General features: G+C 38.1%; 1 protein-coding gene across 1 annotated transcript in view; it reads left to right on the top strand.

Moving 5' to 3' along the window:
- The window catches only part of ctnnbl1 (catenin, beta like 1), a 137,999-nt gene that overhangs the window by 58,213 nt on the left and 62,083 nt on the right, over positions 1 to 17,703 (top strand). Inside the window, exon 10 of the mRNA XM_069884633.1 lies at positions 8,373 to 8,521. Within this exon, the coding sequence (XP_069740734.1) occupies positions 8,373 to 8,521 (149 nt within the window). The remainder of the gene's footprint in view (positions 1 to 8,372; positions 8,522 to 17,703) is intronic.

Below are 17,703 nucleotides of genomic sequence, written 5' to 3'. Positions count from 1 at the left end.
TGGTAAAGTACCGCATCAATGATTATGGAAGGTCAAAGCTCATTGTGTTGGGGAAAGCAGAGTGTCGGGTTAATGGGAAACAGGAAATATAATTTTTTTTCTGGTTGGCAAGATGTAATGTTCTAGAACAGGGGTGTCAAACTCAAATTCACAGAGGGACAAAATTAAAAACTTGGACTAAGTCGTGGGCCAAACTAAATATTTATTGAAAATTTTCAACAACATCTGCATGTTTTATCTTCTTTGTAATGTTAAACTTTTTCTTATTAAAATAAATGTTTAATAATAGTTTTGGTTAAACTCTTTCCAGAAGAAGCATTAACAAATGAGAAATAAAATATAAAATAAAGTTTGCTGTAAAACCAGACTTCTTTTCATCTCCTCCACCTTCTGGAACTTTTGCTTCTCGTTCAGATACTTATACTTGTCCTGGTGTTTCGTTTCATGGTGTCGTCGTATGTTATATTCTTTAACTACAGACACGCTGGCTCCACACACAAGACAAACAGGTTGGTCTTTTAAAATGATGAACATATAGTCTGCCTCCCACCTGTCTTGAAAGGTCCTGTTTTCTGTCTTTCGTTTGGCCATTTTTCGTAAGGGGTTTATTACATGTGAGTTGGGCGACAGGTCGCAGGTGCTAATGAAAGTAAAGAGAGGAGGTGGGGGCGATTAGCGGGCTGACGGGCCGGCGCCAATGCATTTGCAAAGCATTCTGGGATTTGTAGTATTGGCTGTGCATGCGCTATACTGGCGCGGTGGCCAGCGGACCAGCTCTAATACATATTTGATATGATCTTGCGGACCAAATATAATTATATCACGGGCCAAATTTGGCCCGCGGGCCTGAGTTTGACATATGTGTACTAGAAGAATCAATGTTTGGTCCCTCACCTTTTCAATTTGTACAAATGACAGATGAAGTAACTTGGTATAGTTGCTAAAATTATTGATGACAAAATTTGTTGATGAGGGGAAACTCAGCACCTCTCTCTGTAACTGGATCATGGCTTTGCTAATGGAAAGACCACAGTCTATTCGGGTCAGTAGCAGAACGTCAAGCACCATCGTGATGAGCATTGGCGCACCTCAGGGCTGTGTGCTCAGCCCACTCCTGTTCACGCTACTTACTGGCCTACAACTGCATTGCCAGATCCAGCTCCAACAGTGGAATTAAGTGTACAGATTGGTCTTATTACCAACAATGATGAGTTTCACTACAGATAAGAAGTGGAAAATCTCTTGAAATAGTGCGATAATAACAAACTGACCCTCGATGTGGACAAGATGAAGGAGATGATCGTGGACTTCAGGAGAACCAGGAACAAGCACCCACCACTATACATCAACAATTCTGTAGTAGAGAGAATGGAGCGCACCAAGTTCCTTGGAGTTCACTTAACTAGTGTCCTATCGTAGACACTCAACATCCTTTCAGTGGTCAGGAAGATGGCAACTGCACTTCCTGAGAAGACTGAAGTGGATAAGGCTACCGGCCACCATTATCCTAACCTTTTATAGAAGCTTACTTGAGACCGTCCTGGCTGGCTGCATCACAGCGTGGTACAGTTGCTGCAGAGAAATGGATTGGAGGTCAATCCACAGGACCATAAGAATGGCAGGGAGGATCACTGGTGTCTCCCCACCAACCCACCCACCTACTCACCATTGACATAATCTAACAGAATAGTTGTGTGAAGAGGGCGTGCAGAAAAATTAAGTACCTTTCCAGCCTGCACACAGCATCTTTCAGCTGCTCCCATCAGGGAAGAGATACAGGAGTATCAGTGAGAGCAGCATCAGGCTGAGGAACAGCTTCTTTCCACAGGCAGTGAGAATGCTGAATGACCAAAGGAACTGCTCACAGTAACTATCTGAGACTCTCCTATTCATGAAGCTATTTATTTATGTGTATAGATGAAATACTTGTCCTGCATGTGTATTGTTTGTCTATAAGTAAATTTTGTCTGGTTTTGTGTCTTCGTGTTTTGCACCAAGGATTAGAGAATGCTGTTTTGTGGGGTTGTATTTCTTCAATCTGATAACAATATACTTGGCTTGACTTGAAACACCACTGCGCTTCTGCATCACAGATAATTAACACTGAAAGTAACTGACTACCTCAGACTTGGATAAATAAGTAGTCAAGGATCTGACAATTGGAATATATTGTGGGAATTTTTTTAGTTTTCTAGAAAAAATAATAAGCAGGTTATCTAAATGGTACGAAATTTGTATGAAATGTAGAGGGATGCATCTTTGTCTTGCTGCATGACTCAAAAGTCTGCTATGTAGTCATGAGGAAAGCTGACATGATAGCTTGCAGAAATAAATGCAAAGTATGGAGGTTATGCTTCACTAATACAGAGCAATGTATGGCTATATCTGGTTAACTTCTACATTGGTCATCTTGTTTAAGGAAGTTTGTTACTGCACTGGGACCAGTTCAGTTAATACTTGGGGCATCTTGTTATAGGTGGAATGTTCGAAAGCCTACCTCCTTGAGTTTGTGGAGTACAATGCAAATTGTTTGAAAGTTAAGATCCTGAGTGGATCTGACAAGGTAGATGCAGAGAGGACATTTCCCCTGAAAGGATCCAGGAAAAAGGCTCATTGAAGATGAAATTAAAAATTTTTCCGAGGGTCAAGAATCTGTGGATCTCTTCTCTATATGGCAGTAAAATCAGTGTTCCTGGACATTTTTAATATTAAAGTATATAGATGCTTAATGAACCAGATATAGATAAGGGCGCAGGGTCCGTAAATCATTGAATAACGTAGCCTCAAGAGGTTGAGTGGCGTATTCCTGCTCATACTTTAACTGTGCATTTATCCCTGGAAAAAATGAACGGCTTCCCAAATCTTCCACATCTCCAAAATTTTTAAAAATTTATCGGTGCATCATGGCAACAACCCTTCTGGACCATGAGCCCACATCACCCAAATGCCCATTAACCTACTAACCCCAATGCATCTTTCGACACGGAGAAGATGCAAACTATTTATAGACAGTGGTGGATTCGAACCTGGCTCACTGGTACTGTAATGTGCTAACTTGGTTTGCTAAGCATGTTTGATGAAGGATTCCTGCCCAAAATGTTGAAAGTTTCCCCCCTCCCCCTCCTTCATTGATGTTGCTCAAGCTGTAAGGTCCCCCAGTAGATTGTTGTTGCTGATGAGTTTGGAGCACCAGCACCACCCTTGGGGAAAAGGATCTGGAAGGTCTACAACAGCAAATAGGTCCTTTGGCATAACCTTTCCATGTCAACCAAGCTAGTACCACTTACCTGCATTCACCCCATATTCCTCTTAAACTTTTTCAATTCATGTCCCTGTCTAAATGTCACAACAGTGATCCCTGCACTCCTGTGTGCTGAGGAATCAATGACTATCAACCACTCTTATAGCACTAAATCATTCGTCTGTGCTGCCAATCCACTTAAATCACCAGAGGATTGGTTTAAAATTTTGAGTTTAAATATTTTATTTTTTTCCACTTTGAATGTATGAAGAGCACAGTTAAAATGTGATTTGAGAAATGAACCCATGTAGTGTAAAATAATTTTTTTATAGATTTATTTTCTTATGCAAGGCGTAGTAAGATGGTAAAACTGATTCTATGGTATTCAAACAGGATTTAGAAAATACCAAAAACATAGTTGGAGTTTTTTTAAGGAAATGAGACTGGCACCGATTGCATGATTCTTGCCTCCCCCATCTTCATTAACTGGTGGATGCAAAATTCTCAGCAGCTCTGCCATAAAGGGCACTCATTTTGAATGTTTAGTAAATTTTAAATTAAAATTTTGGCATACAGCACAGTAACAGGCCATTTCGGCCCATGAGTTCATGCCATCCAATTTGCACCCCATTCACCTATACCCGCCCCCCCCCCCATACGTTTTGAATGGTGGAAGGAAACTGGAGCCCACAGAAAAAACCTACACAGGGAGAATGTACAAACTCCTTACAGACAGCGCGAGATTTGAACTCCGGTCTGGTCCTGATTGCTGGCCCTGTAAAGGTATTGCACTAACTGCTATGCCAACCGTGGTGCCCTAAAGTTGTCTGGGTACCATCTTTTATGGTCTTCTGTGAAACAACCCCTTTTGTTATTGTCTTAATTACACATTACTTTATTCAAGGCTCTACTGACTAATCTCTTGACTGTTTTTGATTAATTGTATGTGTTACTTTTTCCATTTTCTTTTTTAGTTAAATAATTGAACAATGTTTTCCTCCATTAAATCTGCATCCATTTGTGACCATATTTAATTTTTTTATATATACATATATATAGTTACTCAACTATTCTTTCCAGTGACCCAGAGATTCAAGCTACCATCGGTGGGGGGTGGGGGGGGGAATGAATAACTATTTCAATTATAAATGTATGTTTCATGGCTGTGGTTTTACTATCCTCAAGAATTTGATAGAAATGTTAAGTTTCGTTTGCAATTTAAGCAAGCATATGAAAATGGTGGGATGTACAGCATGAACATCTCATTCCAAATCACTACATAATGGGGATTATTTTATCAATCTGCTGCACTTTTTGAGCTTTGAGCACCTCTCTCTTCTCCCTTAAATGCTGGTGGAGCTCAGGTTTTCTATTTTGCACACCCTCCTCAGTTTCAGGGATATTGACCATTGCCACATTTTCTTCCATCAATAACTTTTTGTGCAGCAGGTATAGAAGAAGGGCTTGTCATAATGTGAGGGCTTTCTTCAGGTTTTTTCCCTACACGGGCAGTAAGAAGCTGGGGTACATTCACAAATGACCAAAGACAGTTAAGACGAGTATGTCAAGCTTATTGTCACCTGATTGTACATACAAATTGATGAAACTGTTTTCTCCAGTCCTCAGTGCTGTTACATCATAGACCAGTAGCAATAGAAATTCACCAAGGCAATGGTATCTTAAAATGATAATTTTTATTAATAATTATTAATAATAAAACATCTTACTTAAATCTAAACTTAACCCCAACTGTGTGTGTGTATTACCAAAATCATTACAGCTTAGGCACTATTCTGAAAAGTCAAATTCAAAGTTCAGACTTAGAGATCTTGTGTTGAACTTGAGAATCTTTAAACTGATGTTCAGAAGTAATTATGAAGTAGGTGAGACATTTAGACTTTTCAAAACTCAATAATTCTTGTCAAGTTGCTTTCAAGGGAATGTTCCTTCATATGAATGAATTGTCATAATTCCTCTCTTCCTTGTGTAGAGGTTACAAAACTTGTGACTTCCCCATGGGTTGCTTTCCACACCAAGGCAAAGGTTAAACAAAATTACCATTAGAATGGTCTCGATCCACATACAGGACTGATCCTGCTTCCTTTGCCCAGACATGGGTCAATCAAAAATAACCATTACATTGGCCACATTAGATCACTGTTCCTCTGACAAAGAGAAGCAATAGAAGTGACAATCTCATGCAAGAGTCACTTCAATTCTATCTCTATAGATAACTTGCTGATGAACTAAAATGTTGTTTTATTTCCCAAATGCATTAATCACATGACTTGATAAATACTGATTTTCAGTTTCCCAAAAACCTGAGTCATATGGCAGATGACCTTCTGTTTGAACAGATGTCTTCCTTAGTAAAAGTTCATTGTTTCATTCTTTCAATTGAGAACAGTAATGCTGGTTTTATGGCTTTGAATTAGGTGCCAGGCTGTCTTGTTCAAAATGTTGTTATCTGTGAGTGTCTTTCCCTGTTCCAACCCCTCCACAGTAACTTTCTAAAATATAATATGTAAAATAAAGATAAAATTAACAGAAGCCTGCAACAGGTGCAGAAATGTGCAGGCATACAACTGGCATACAGGCTGCTTTTTTTCACTTTAAGAGGGTGTAGTTTAAGGTGAAAGGGAGAAGATTCAAAAGGGATCTGAGGGGTAACTTTTTCCACACAAAGAGCAGTTGGTATCTTAAATGAGTTACCAGAGGAGCTGGGGAGAAGAATCTGGAACAGGAACAACATTTACCAGGCATCTTGAAAAAGCAGAGCATAGTACAGGTAAGTGGGATCATGGACAGGGTGGGCAAAGAGCATGTTTCTATGCTGTACAACTCTTGATTCTACAACTAATTCATCTTTTGTAAGCATTTTGAGCCCCATCAATGGAGATTAAGTGCTATATTTATGTGTACGATAACATGCATTGCTTATTCAGATATGTTTCATGGCTGGACTCCAATCCCCTTGGTGATGAACACAACAAACACCTTGAAATATTAATATTGATGGAAAGCTGCTTTATTTCACTTAAGATGAGCATGCATGACTTCAATGCTGATTAAATTCACTTGATTTTGTCTGTGCAATATATTTCCATACCATACAAAATAAAGAGTGTGCCATGCTTCCTGGCGTGAGTGGAACATTTTCTTTCGTTTAAAGATGATGACTTTTCATCGCCTATCAACATTTAAAATAACTCCTGTAAAAATACTTGTGGGTTTCTGTTTATAACCTTAACTCCTTGCTTAAATAGATGGAAAGCTTTAGAAATATAGGTCAATAGAAAAACACCTAGTGGAAATCAGCTGAATTGCTAATTGCTTAGTCTCCAGAGAAAACAGCTTCAACAAATAGAGCAGCCAGCTTTTGTTTGTGTCATTAAAAACACAAATACATTTTGATTTTTTAAAAATGCAACTAAAAGTAATTTTTTGACAGAAACAACAGCCAGAAAACTCAAGAATGCATTTTGCGCCCTCTGCAAGAGTCAATGCAAGATAGCTCTACAATCTTCACTTGATTTTACCATCCCTTCTTGTTTGAGATGAGATCTAGCCCCTTCCTTTGTTATGTTACATGATATACAAAAATGAGATAAAAGCACAAGATGTAGGGTGAGAGCAAGATTATCAAGGTGACTGCAATATTTAGAGCTGTCGGGATAATAAATCAATGAGGCAGTTAGTCATAAGACTTGCAAAGCTGTGGAACAGAGATCAAAGTGTTCCATACTAAATGTAACACAAAAGAGGGGTGGGACATTTAGCATTTTGGTTAGCACACTGCTATTACAGCGCAAGTGACCTGGGTCGGATTTAGTGCTGTCTGTAAGTTTGTACATTCTCCCTGTGACTGCAAGGGTTTCCTTTGGGTGCTCCAATTTCCTTCCACCCTCCAAAAACATTGGAATTGTAGGTTAATCAGTGTATTTGAATAGCATGGGTTTATGGGACAGAAGGGTCTGTTACTGTGCTGTGTCTCCTTTTAAAAAAAAAACTGCAAATACCCAGTACATCAGGCAGGGCTTATGGAAGGAAGGAAACTAAGTTGGCATAACAGATGTGCATCTTGCAGCAGAATTGGCTACAACTATTGCAGGTGGAAAAAGCAAGATTCTTGGAACTTATGACGGTTGCAATTTGCCCAGACATTGGAACAGTGCAGAAGGTCACAGATGCAATCAGAATGACAGTGAATGAAGAAATAGTGAAAAGCAACTGGAAACTTGTATATGGATTTTTTTAAAATGTTGAACAATACACTTACATGTGTTGATTAATGATAGATATTTAACAGCAGATGAAGACTATACCTCCTAATGATGGGGGTGAATTTCACACTTCATGCAATTATTCCAGTGTGAAGAATCGTCAAAATGTAAAAATATCCCTGAAAATAACTTTATGCTTACTGGATGGCAAATAAAGATTTTTTGAGATGACATTTTAACAGCAAGAGGTATTCATGTGATTAAAAAGTGATCAAGCTGATACAGTCACAGGAAACTTATTTGAAAAGGGAAAAGTGACAAAATATCAAAGGTGGATAAAGATTGTAGCTGCGAAAAGCAAAGCGTAGTAACTGTTGTCGAGTTAGAGTTCTACAGCACAGAAACAGGCGCTATGGCCTAAGAGGTCCATGCTGGCTTTAAGTGACAGCTGCGTCCTTGAGCACATTTATGAAACTAGTGATAGGTGTCATTGAAGAAATGAAGCACAAAGCATATTTTTCTTGTATTCCCCTTTCTCTCAAAATTAAAACAAAAGAGTTCCCCAAATACCCTAGGATCCCTTACTTACTAGCATGTTTAGCCCATTCAATTTGCTCATTGGTGTATGGTGGATTTAGGATGTGGCATATTGTATGTTCATATGTATGTTTATAAAGCCAAGAGACCATTTCCAATGTAATTATTTCTGAAGAATTTTAGGACACTCTGACAATTAGAAAGACATTGTAGCAATGTACCATTTTAGTAATGTTTTTATTTTATGGTACATTCAAAACATTTAGATTTACAATTTTTTTAAACAATAAGCAACTTTGAATTTATTTAAAATCTCAACTGGCATTGTTTAAAATCTTTCTGATTTCAGTATGGTTGTCCTTTTCTTTTAGTTGTTCAAACGTCATAATCCCAGTACAAACGAGGAGCTCGAAATGATGGAGAATCTGTTTGATAGTCTTTGCTCATGTCTGATGTTGAGCTCAAATAGAGATCGATTTCTGAAGGGGGAAGGACTCCAACTTATGAATTTGATGCTCAGGTAAAAAAAACTTTTCTTTTTTAGGTAAAATAAAAATCTAATATTAAGCTTATAGAGAATGAATCTTGCTGAAATTTGAGCAGTATTTAGCAGGAAAAATAAAACTAATACATTACAATCCCTATTATCAACTGGAAACTTAAAACAATCATAAAAAAAATTGAGTAAATGTATAAATAAATATTTTCAAATAAATCAGACTGGATGGATGGACCTCACAGGGGTATGCTGAGACTTTGTTGGACACGAGCAGATTTGCCCCACTGAACAGGCAGTGCCCTTTGATGTGTGCACATTCTTTTCGCTTCACCCCTTGCATTGGAGGTATGCTTTGTCAGCGAATGGAAAGTGCGCTGAGGGCCTGACCTGGACACTTGTATGGAGGTGAGCCGGGTTGTCAGCGCAAGGATGGTTCACTGAGGGCTTGACTGGGGCACTTGCATGGAGGTGAGTTGGGTTGTCAGAGTGCGCCGAGGACCTGATCAGTACTTTTATGTGAAGGTGAGGCGAACTGCCTTGCTAAATATTGGAGCAAGCATTCACAAAGCAGAGTGCCTTGATTGCGACAGTTGTTTGAATAAAATTTCAATAAAGTTACGTTGGAATGAAATGGCTGCACCCAGGATGAAGAGCCGGCCGGCTTGGGCAACTCTCCCAAGTGTCTCCCTATCTCTGCCAAGTAAGTCTTTATTTTTATTAGTATCAAGTATATTATTATGGCTTTATCTGTACTCTTGGCAGAGGGGGTTAATTATGATGGTGACGCATTCAGCATAGCGGCGAGCACAATGCTGTTACAGCTCTAGTGATCGAGGTTCGAATTTAAACTGGAAAATTTGTAAATTATTGGAATGACTTGATTAAAGTGAACTTTACATTATTAAAGACAACAAAACTGATTTTCTTTTTCAAATTAATTTATATTTTGGACTGTCTTTTAAACAGTATATTCATTTTTTTATATAGATTCAGGTTTCAGATTTATAGTTGGAATACAAGCATGACATCACTTACAACCAGTCTTTTTTTTCCTGCAGGCACGTCAGAATTATCACTAATTGGTATTACAAAAAAATAAACTGTACACAGCCTAAAACAAACAAAGAGCTGCAAACAAACTGACTGTTCAATACAGAGAAAGCAAAAAGAAAATCAATAAAGTGCACAAATAAGAGTCCTTAAATGAGTCTTTGATTGAGTTTGTCATTGAGGAGTCTGATGGTGGAGGGGCAGCAGCTGTTCCTGAACCTGGTTGTATGAGTCTTGTGGCACCTAAACCTCTTGATGGCAGCAGCGAGAACAGACCATATGCTGGGTGGTGAGGATCTTTGATTGCTGCTGCTCTCTGACAGCAGTGTTCCCTGTAGATGTGGTCAATAGTGGGGAGGGTTTTGCCTGTGATTTCCTGGACTGTGCCCACTGCTTTTTGGAGGGCTTTATGCCTAAGTGTATTGGTGTTTCAATACCAAAGCATGATGCAGCCAGTCAGCACACTTTCCACCACATAACTGTAGAAATTTTCCAGGATTTCTGGTGACACACCAAACCTCCGCATAGAGGTGCTGACATGCTTTCTTCACAATGCCATTGGTGTATTGGATCCAGGTAAGATCCTCCAAGATAGTGTCTCCCAAGAACTTAAATTTGCTCAATCTCTCCACCTCTGATCTCCCAACAATCACTGGATTGTATACCTCCGCCTTTCCTTTCCTGAAGTCAACAATCAACTCCTTAGTTTTGGTGACATTGAGTGCAAGGTTGTTGTTGTTGCACCATTCAGCCAAGTTTTCAATCTCCCTCCTGTATGTTGACTCAACCCCATCCTTTACACAACCCACCACTGTGGGATCATCAACAGATTGGTAGATGGTTTTATTGTCGAACTGAGCCACACAGTCGTAGGTGTAAAGTGAGTAGAGAAGGGAGCTAAGAACACAGCCATGTGGTGTTCTGGTACTGATGGAGATTGTGGAGGAAAAGTTCTTACCTATCTTCTCTGATTGTGGTCTGAAGGTGAGGAAATCCATAATCCACACAGTGGATTTGCTCATTAGTTTTGAGGGAATGATGGTGTTAAATGCCAAACTGTAGTCGATAAAGAGTATCCTAATGTATGAATCTTAGCTGCTCAGGTGTTCCAGGGCTTTGTGTAGACCCAGTGAGATGGTATCCACCATAGACCTATTACTACGATATGTGAACTGGAATTTGTCCTTGTCACCACTCAGACAGGAGCTGATCTGCTTCATCACCCGCCTTTCAAAACACTTCATCACTGTTGATGTAAGTGCTACTGGTCAATAGTTATTAAGACAGGTTACACTCTCTTCTGGGGTACTAGTATGATTTTTTTTTAATTTTTATTTTTCACACTATGAACCATACTAACCAAACTACACACAAACATTTCCCTCTTGAATATACACAGTCTCATTTTCTCCCCTTTTACCCCCTCCCTTCCCTCCCTCCTTCACCCCCCCCTCCCCACCCACTCAACGTTCAACCTATATGATACATTAAACCCATTAAACAATGTCATCACACAATGAAAATAAACAAGAAATTTGTGTCATCTACTTTTACATACTGGGTCAGTTCATTTCGTATTCTCCTTCTGTCATTTTAGGCGGTGGAGGTCCGCGGTAGGACTTCTCTGTTGTGTTCCATGTACGGTTCCCAAATTTGTTCGAATACTATGATGTTATTTCTTAAATTATATGTTATTTTTTTCCAATGGAATACATTTATTCATTTCTATGTCCCATTGCTGTATTCTCAGGCTATCTTCTAATTTCCAGGTTGACATAATACATTTTTTTGCTACAGCTAAGGCTATCATAATAAATCTTTTTTGTGCTCCATCCAAAGCGAGTCCAAGTTCTTTACTTCTTATATTACTTGGAAGAAAGATCTCTGGATTTTTTGGTATGTTGCTTTTTGTGATTTTATTTAATACCTGGTTTAGATCTTCCCAAAACTTTTCCACTTTCTCACATGCCCAAATTGCATGTACTGTTGTTCCCGTTTCCTTCTTACAACGAAAACATCTGTCTGATACTGTTGGGTCCCATTTATTTAACTTTTGGGGCGTGGTGTATAGCCTGTGTAACCAATTATATTGTATCATGCGTAACCTTGTGTTTATTGTATTTCTCGTAGTTCCAGAGCATAGCTTTTCCCATGTTTCATTCTTCATCTTTATGTTTAGATCTTGTTCCCATTTTTGTTTGGGTTTACAGCTTATTTCCTTGTTCTCTTTCTCTTGCAGTTTGATGTACATGTTTGTTATAAATCTTTTAATTATCGTTGTGTCTGTAATCACATATTCAAAATTGCTTCCTTCTGGTAACCTCAGTCTGCTTCCCAATTTGTTCTTCAAGTAGGTTTTCAGTTGGTGGTATGCAAACATTGTACAGTGAGTTATACCATATTTGTCCATCATTTGTTCAAAAGATAATGATTTATTTCTCGAAAAACAATTTTCTATTCTTTTGATCCCTTTTCTCTCCCATTCTCTAAAGGAAAGGTTATCTATTGTGAAAGGGATTAGTTGATTTTGCGTCAGTATTAGTTTTGGTAGTTGATAATTTGTTTTATTCCTTTCTATGTGAATCTTCTTCCAAATGTTGAGCAGATGGTGCAGTACTGGTGAATTCCGATGTTGCATCAGCTTTTCATCCCATTTATATAGTATATGTTCAGGTACCTTCTCCCTATTTTATCTAGCTCTAATCTGGTCCAATCTGGTTTTTCCCTTGTTTGATAAAAATCTGATAGGTATCTTAATTGTGCTGCTCTATAATAATTCTTAAAGTTTGGTAGCTGTAAGCTCCCTTGTTTGTACCAATCTGTTAATTTATCTAGCTCTATCCTCGGTTTCCAAATTTCCATAAGAATTTCCTTATTATTTTCTTTAGCTCCTTGAAGAATTTCTCTGTTAGGTGAATTGGTAACGATTGAAATAGGTATTGTATCCTTGGGAAGATAGTCATTTTAATGCAATTTGCCCTTCCTATCAGTGTTAGTGGTAAGTCTTTCCAATGTTCTAAGTCATTTTGTAATTTCTTCCTTAATGGTTGATAATTTAGTTTGTATAGATGGCCTAGATTATTATCTAGTTGTATGCCTAGGTATCGAATTGCTTGTGTTGGCCATCTAAATGATGATTCTTTCTTAAATTTTGTGAAATCCTCATTATTCATTGGCATTGCTTCACTTTTATTTGCGTTGATCTTGTACCCCGATACTTATCCATATTCCTTCAATTTCTTATGTAATTCTTTTATTGATATTTCTGGTTCTGTTAAGTATACTCTGATGTCATCTGAAAATAGACTGATTTTATATTCCTTCTCTTTTATTTTTATCCCTCTTATTTTATTTTCTGTTCTTATCAGTTCTGCCAGTGGTTCTATAGCTAATGCAAACAGTAGGGAGATAGTGGACATCCCTGCCTAGTTGATCTGCTTAATTTAAATTGGCTTGATATATATCCATTTACTGTCACCTTCACCAATGGTCCCTTATATAATGCTTTAATCCAATTAATATATTTCTCTGGTAGGTTGAACCTCTGTAGTACTTTGAATAAATAATTCCATTCTACTCTGTCAAAGGCTTTCTCTGCGTCTAAGGCAACTGCCACTGTTGGTGTCTTGTTTCCTTGTACTGCATTGGATTAAGTTAATGAACTTACAGATATTATCCGTTGTTCGTCTTTTCTTAATAAATCCAGTTTGATCTAGTTTTACTATTTTTGGTACACAGTTGGCCAATCTGTTTGCTAATAGTTTAGCTATTATCTTATAATCTGTGTTAAGTAGAGATATTGGTCTATACGATGCTGGTGTTAGTGGATCTTTCTCCGTCTTTGGTATTACTGTAATTATTGCTGTTTTGCATGAATCTGGCATGTTTTGTGTTTCTTCAATCTGGTTCATTACTTCCAGGAGAGGTGGAATTAATAAGTCTTTAAATGTTTTATAGAATTCTATTGGGAGTCCATCCTCTCCCGGAGTTTTATTGTTTGGTAGTTTTTTTTAATATATCCTGTATTTCCTCTATTTCATATGATTTTATTAATTTATTTTGCTCCTCTTCTTGCAATTTCGGTAGTTCAATTTTTTCTAGAAACTCATCTATTTTGTCTTCTTTCTCTTCATTCTCAGTTCGATATACGTGCTCATAGAATTCCTTGAAGTTTTCATTGATCTCCGTTGGGTTATATGTAATTTGTTTGTCCTTTTTCCTTGATGCCAATACCATTCTTTTAGTTTGTTCTGTCTTAAGCTGCCAAGCTAGTATTTTGTGCGTATTTTCTCCTAGCTCATAATACTTTTGTTTTGTCTTCATTATGTTCTTCTCTACCTTATATGTTTGTAGTGTTTCATATTTTATTTTTTTGTTCGCCAATTCTCTTCTTTTTGTTGTTTCTTCCCTTATCGCTATTTCTTTTTCTGTATTTGCTATTTCCCTTTCCAGCTGTTCTATTTCCCGATTGTAGTCCTTCTTCATCTTAGTTACATAACTTATTATCTGCCTTCTGATGAAGGGTTTCATTGCATCCCATAGTATAAATTTATCTTTCACTGATTCTGTATTTATTTCAAAGTACATTTTAATTTGTCGCTCAATGAATTCTCTAAAATCCTGTCTTTTAAGTAGCATTGAGTTTAGTCTCCATCTATACGTTCTTGGTGGGATGTTCTCCAGGTTTATTGCTAAAAACAGGGGTGAGTGATCCGATAACAATCTAGCTTTATATTCCATTTTCCTAACTCTCCCTTGGATGTGGGCTGGCAACAGGAACAGGTCTATACTTGAGTATGTTTTATGTCTACCCGAATAATATGAGTATTCCTTCTCCTTTAGGTGTTGTTTCCTCCATAATATCCAAAAGTTGCATTTCCTGCATCGATTTACCAAAAATTTGGTTACTTTGTTCTTTCTGCTAGTCTTTTTTCCAGTTTTATCCATCTTTGAGTCCAAATTAAGGTTAAAGTCCCCTCCTATCAGTATATTCCCCTGCGTATCTGCAATCTTCAAAAAGATATCTTGCATAAATTTTTATCCTCTTCATTAGGTGCATATACATTGAGCAAATTCCAAAATTCTAACTATATCTGACACTTTATCATTACATACCTCCCTGCTGGATCTATTATTTCCTCCTCTATTTTGATTGGTACATTTTTATTGATTAATATAGCTACTCCTCTGGCTTTTGAATTATATGATGCTGCCGTTACGTGCCCTACTCAGTCTCTCCTTAATTTCTTGTGTTCCACTTCCATTGGATGTGTTTCCTTCACGAATGCTATATCAATTTTTTCTTTCTTCAGTAAATTTAACAGCCTCTTCCTTTTGATTTGGTTATGTATTCCATTAATATTTATAGTCATATAGTTCAACGTGGCCATTTCATACTTTGTTTACCTCTCCTTTCCGTTTCCTCATCACCACCTTTCCTCCTTATCCATTTCTGTTTTCTTTTTTGAACACACTGTAAGACAACACTTCTGAAACGTAAAATATTTCCACTATTCCCACATCTAAAATTCCCTTAACTCCAAATGTTCCCCCCCCCCCACCCCCCCGAGTTACCCCTTGTCCCTTGCCAGGCAACCACAACTCCCCTCTCCATTTGGATTGCGAACCCGCTCGCAAGCGTCAACTGATTTCACAGTGACTGTTATTCTCTCCCACCCAGCCCCCTCCAGAAAAGACTTTTATCTTCACATATAACAAAGCTCACCCTCTTATTTCCCCCCTTGCTTCCTTTCTTCCCCTTCTTAGTTCTTAATTATACGTTATTTTTCTTCTTTATATGAAGTTTGTTGTAATTCTTGTTCTTGTTACATCTCCATCTCTCTGTCAGTTTTGCAGGCGTTCTGCAAATTTTCGTGCTTTCTCCAGATCCGAGAACAGTCTGCTTTGCTGCCCCGGGATAACGATTTTAAGCACCGCTGGATATCTTAACATAAATTTATAGCCTTTCTTCCATAGGATCAATTTTGCTGCGTTAAACTCCTTCCTCTTCTTCAGGAGCTCAAAACTTATGTCTGGGTAGAAAAAAATTTTTTGACCTTTGTATTCCAGTGACTTTTTGTCTTCTCTCATTTTTTTCATTGCCTTCTCCAATATATTTTCTCATGTCATATATCTCAGGAATTTTACTGGAATGGATCTTGGTTTTTGTGGTGGCTGTGGTTTTGGGGCTAATGTTCTGTGTGCCCTTTCTATTTCCATTCTTTCCTGTATTTTTGGCATTGCTAGGACCCTGGGGATCCATTCTTCTATAAATTCTTTCATATCTTTGCCTTCTTCATCCTCCTTAAGGCCCACTATTTTTATATTGTTTCTCCTATTATAGTTTTCCATTATATCCATCTTCTGAGCTAACAACTCCTGTGTTTCTTTAATTTTTTTTTATCAGATTCTTACTATTTCCTTTTTAAGTCGTCCACTTCCATTTCTACGGCTGTTTCTCGTTCTTCCACCTTGTCTACTCTTTCCCCTATTTCTGTCATGACCATCTCTAATCTACTCACTTTTTCTTCTGAACCTTTTATTCTTCTTTTTATTTCATTAAATTCTCGTGTCTGCCATTCTTTTACTGCTTCCATATATTCTTCAAAAAAATTTCTATCTATGTACAGTACATTTCCTTTATCCTCTATTTCTCTGTGCAGAGCTTGATTTTCTCCCTCCTCTTCCCCTGTGTCCACTCCAGAACCTGTGTCCTCTACCTCTCTTCCTTGTATCTGTGTCTCTTCTGACTTTCTTGTTAGGCTGTTTATCTCAGTTTGCTGGGTATTTTTTTTAATGGTGTCTTGATGTTGGTCCTCTTCCTTTGGGCTGGTCATCTGCTATGTCTCTGATTTCCTTTTTTCATTCTCCTCCCTCCCGTTCCCGTTATTTTCTATATCTTCCCGCTGGGAGCCCTGCTGTTGGGTCTTTCTTAGCTGTTCATGCTGTGGAGTTCCAATCCACAGCTGGTCCCCCTTCCCATCGGTGTTGTCTTTGTCATGCGTGGTTGCGCACCTCTGTTTGGCTCCATGAGCCATCCTTGTAGTCCTGTGTTTGGTGGGTCGCGACCCTTCGGGGTTTCCACTGACCTCAGGGAGTGGGCTCCTCTTTCCACGGTGGGTCCCTGCTTCTTTGTACAGGTAAGGCCTTCACCTTTCTCTTCCAATGTCTTTCCTTCTTCTTTTCTTCCTGTTGTTTTTGGCTTTTCTTTCTTTGATGCCATTTCCTCCACACCTTTATTTTTTTATTTGTTGTAGTTTGTGTGTCTGTGGCTTTGCTTTTTCTTTTTTCCTTCTTTTCTGGAGAGGGCCGGTATTCTTCTACCGGCCACTACTCCCGTCACGTGACTCCTCCCAAACAGTATATTCTTAATGCAGGTGTATTAGTTAGGCATTGGAAGAGTAAGTCTCAGTCAACTGGAAAATTCACATTTCCAGCATCCATGATCCCCACAGATGCCAGATAATGAGAATTTTACTGTATAGATTGATCTTGAATTGCCGTATTATTGCCTTTTGCCATAATTTGTACCTGAAACTGAATAACAAGCCGGAAACACTCATCAGGTCCGCCAATTAATCTGGATAAAGAAATAGTTAGTACTTCAGTCCAGAGACTGGTGAGTTCTGGTGTCTTCAACAATCTCTGATGGGAAATATTAATTCTTTTTCCATGGATGTTGCCTGACTTTTTTTACGCCATTTAGGTTATTATTTCTGATTTCTAGCAATTGCAGTTTTTCTTTAATCATTCTTAATGCTGTTTATTAGTTCAAGGTGAACGAGAATTAACCATTTTTCTAAAATTATAATTCCTTAGATACTTTGAAGAATTAAATTTGAAACCTAGGTTGAGCATTGTAAAAACAAGACAATAGCCCTGCCTTTGAAGTTGCCAAAGTCGTTTCTTTTCTCTGCAAGTGTAAAGGTACCCAGTTTAATCAAGCTACTAAAAAGGGGATCTTATTTGAAGTTGAGAGGATAAATATTTTGAAAATCATTTGGGGACAGTGTAATAAGTGTATTGATTTCCAGATGCTAAATGTTAACTACTGTCATCAGGTATGCTCTACCCCAATAGACCCAGAATCAACTAGCTAATAGGTTGCAGACATTACTACAAATATTACTGAAATTGTCAACAGCGAAGAAGGC

This window comes from Narcine bancroftii, chromosome 6, assembly GCF_036971445.1.
Source record: "Narcine bancroftii isolate sNarBan1 chromosome 6, sNarBan1.hap1, whole genome shotgun sequence".
NCBI classification, from domain to species: domain Eukaryota; kingdom Metazoa; phylum Chordata; class Chondrichthyes; order Torpediniformes; family Narcinidae; genus Narcine; species Narcine bancroftii.
The sequence above is the reverse complement of the archived record's forward strand: the minus strand, read 5'-3'. Positions and strand labels throughout refer to the sequence as shown.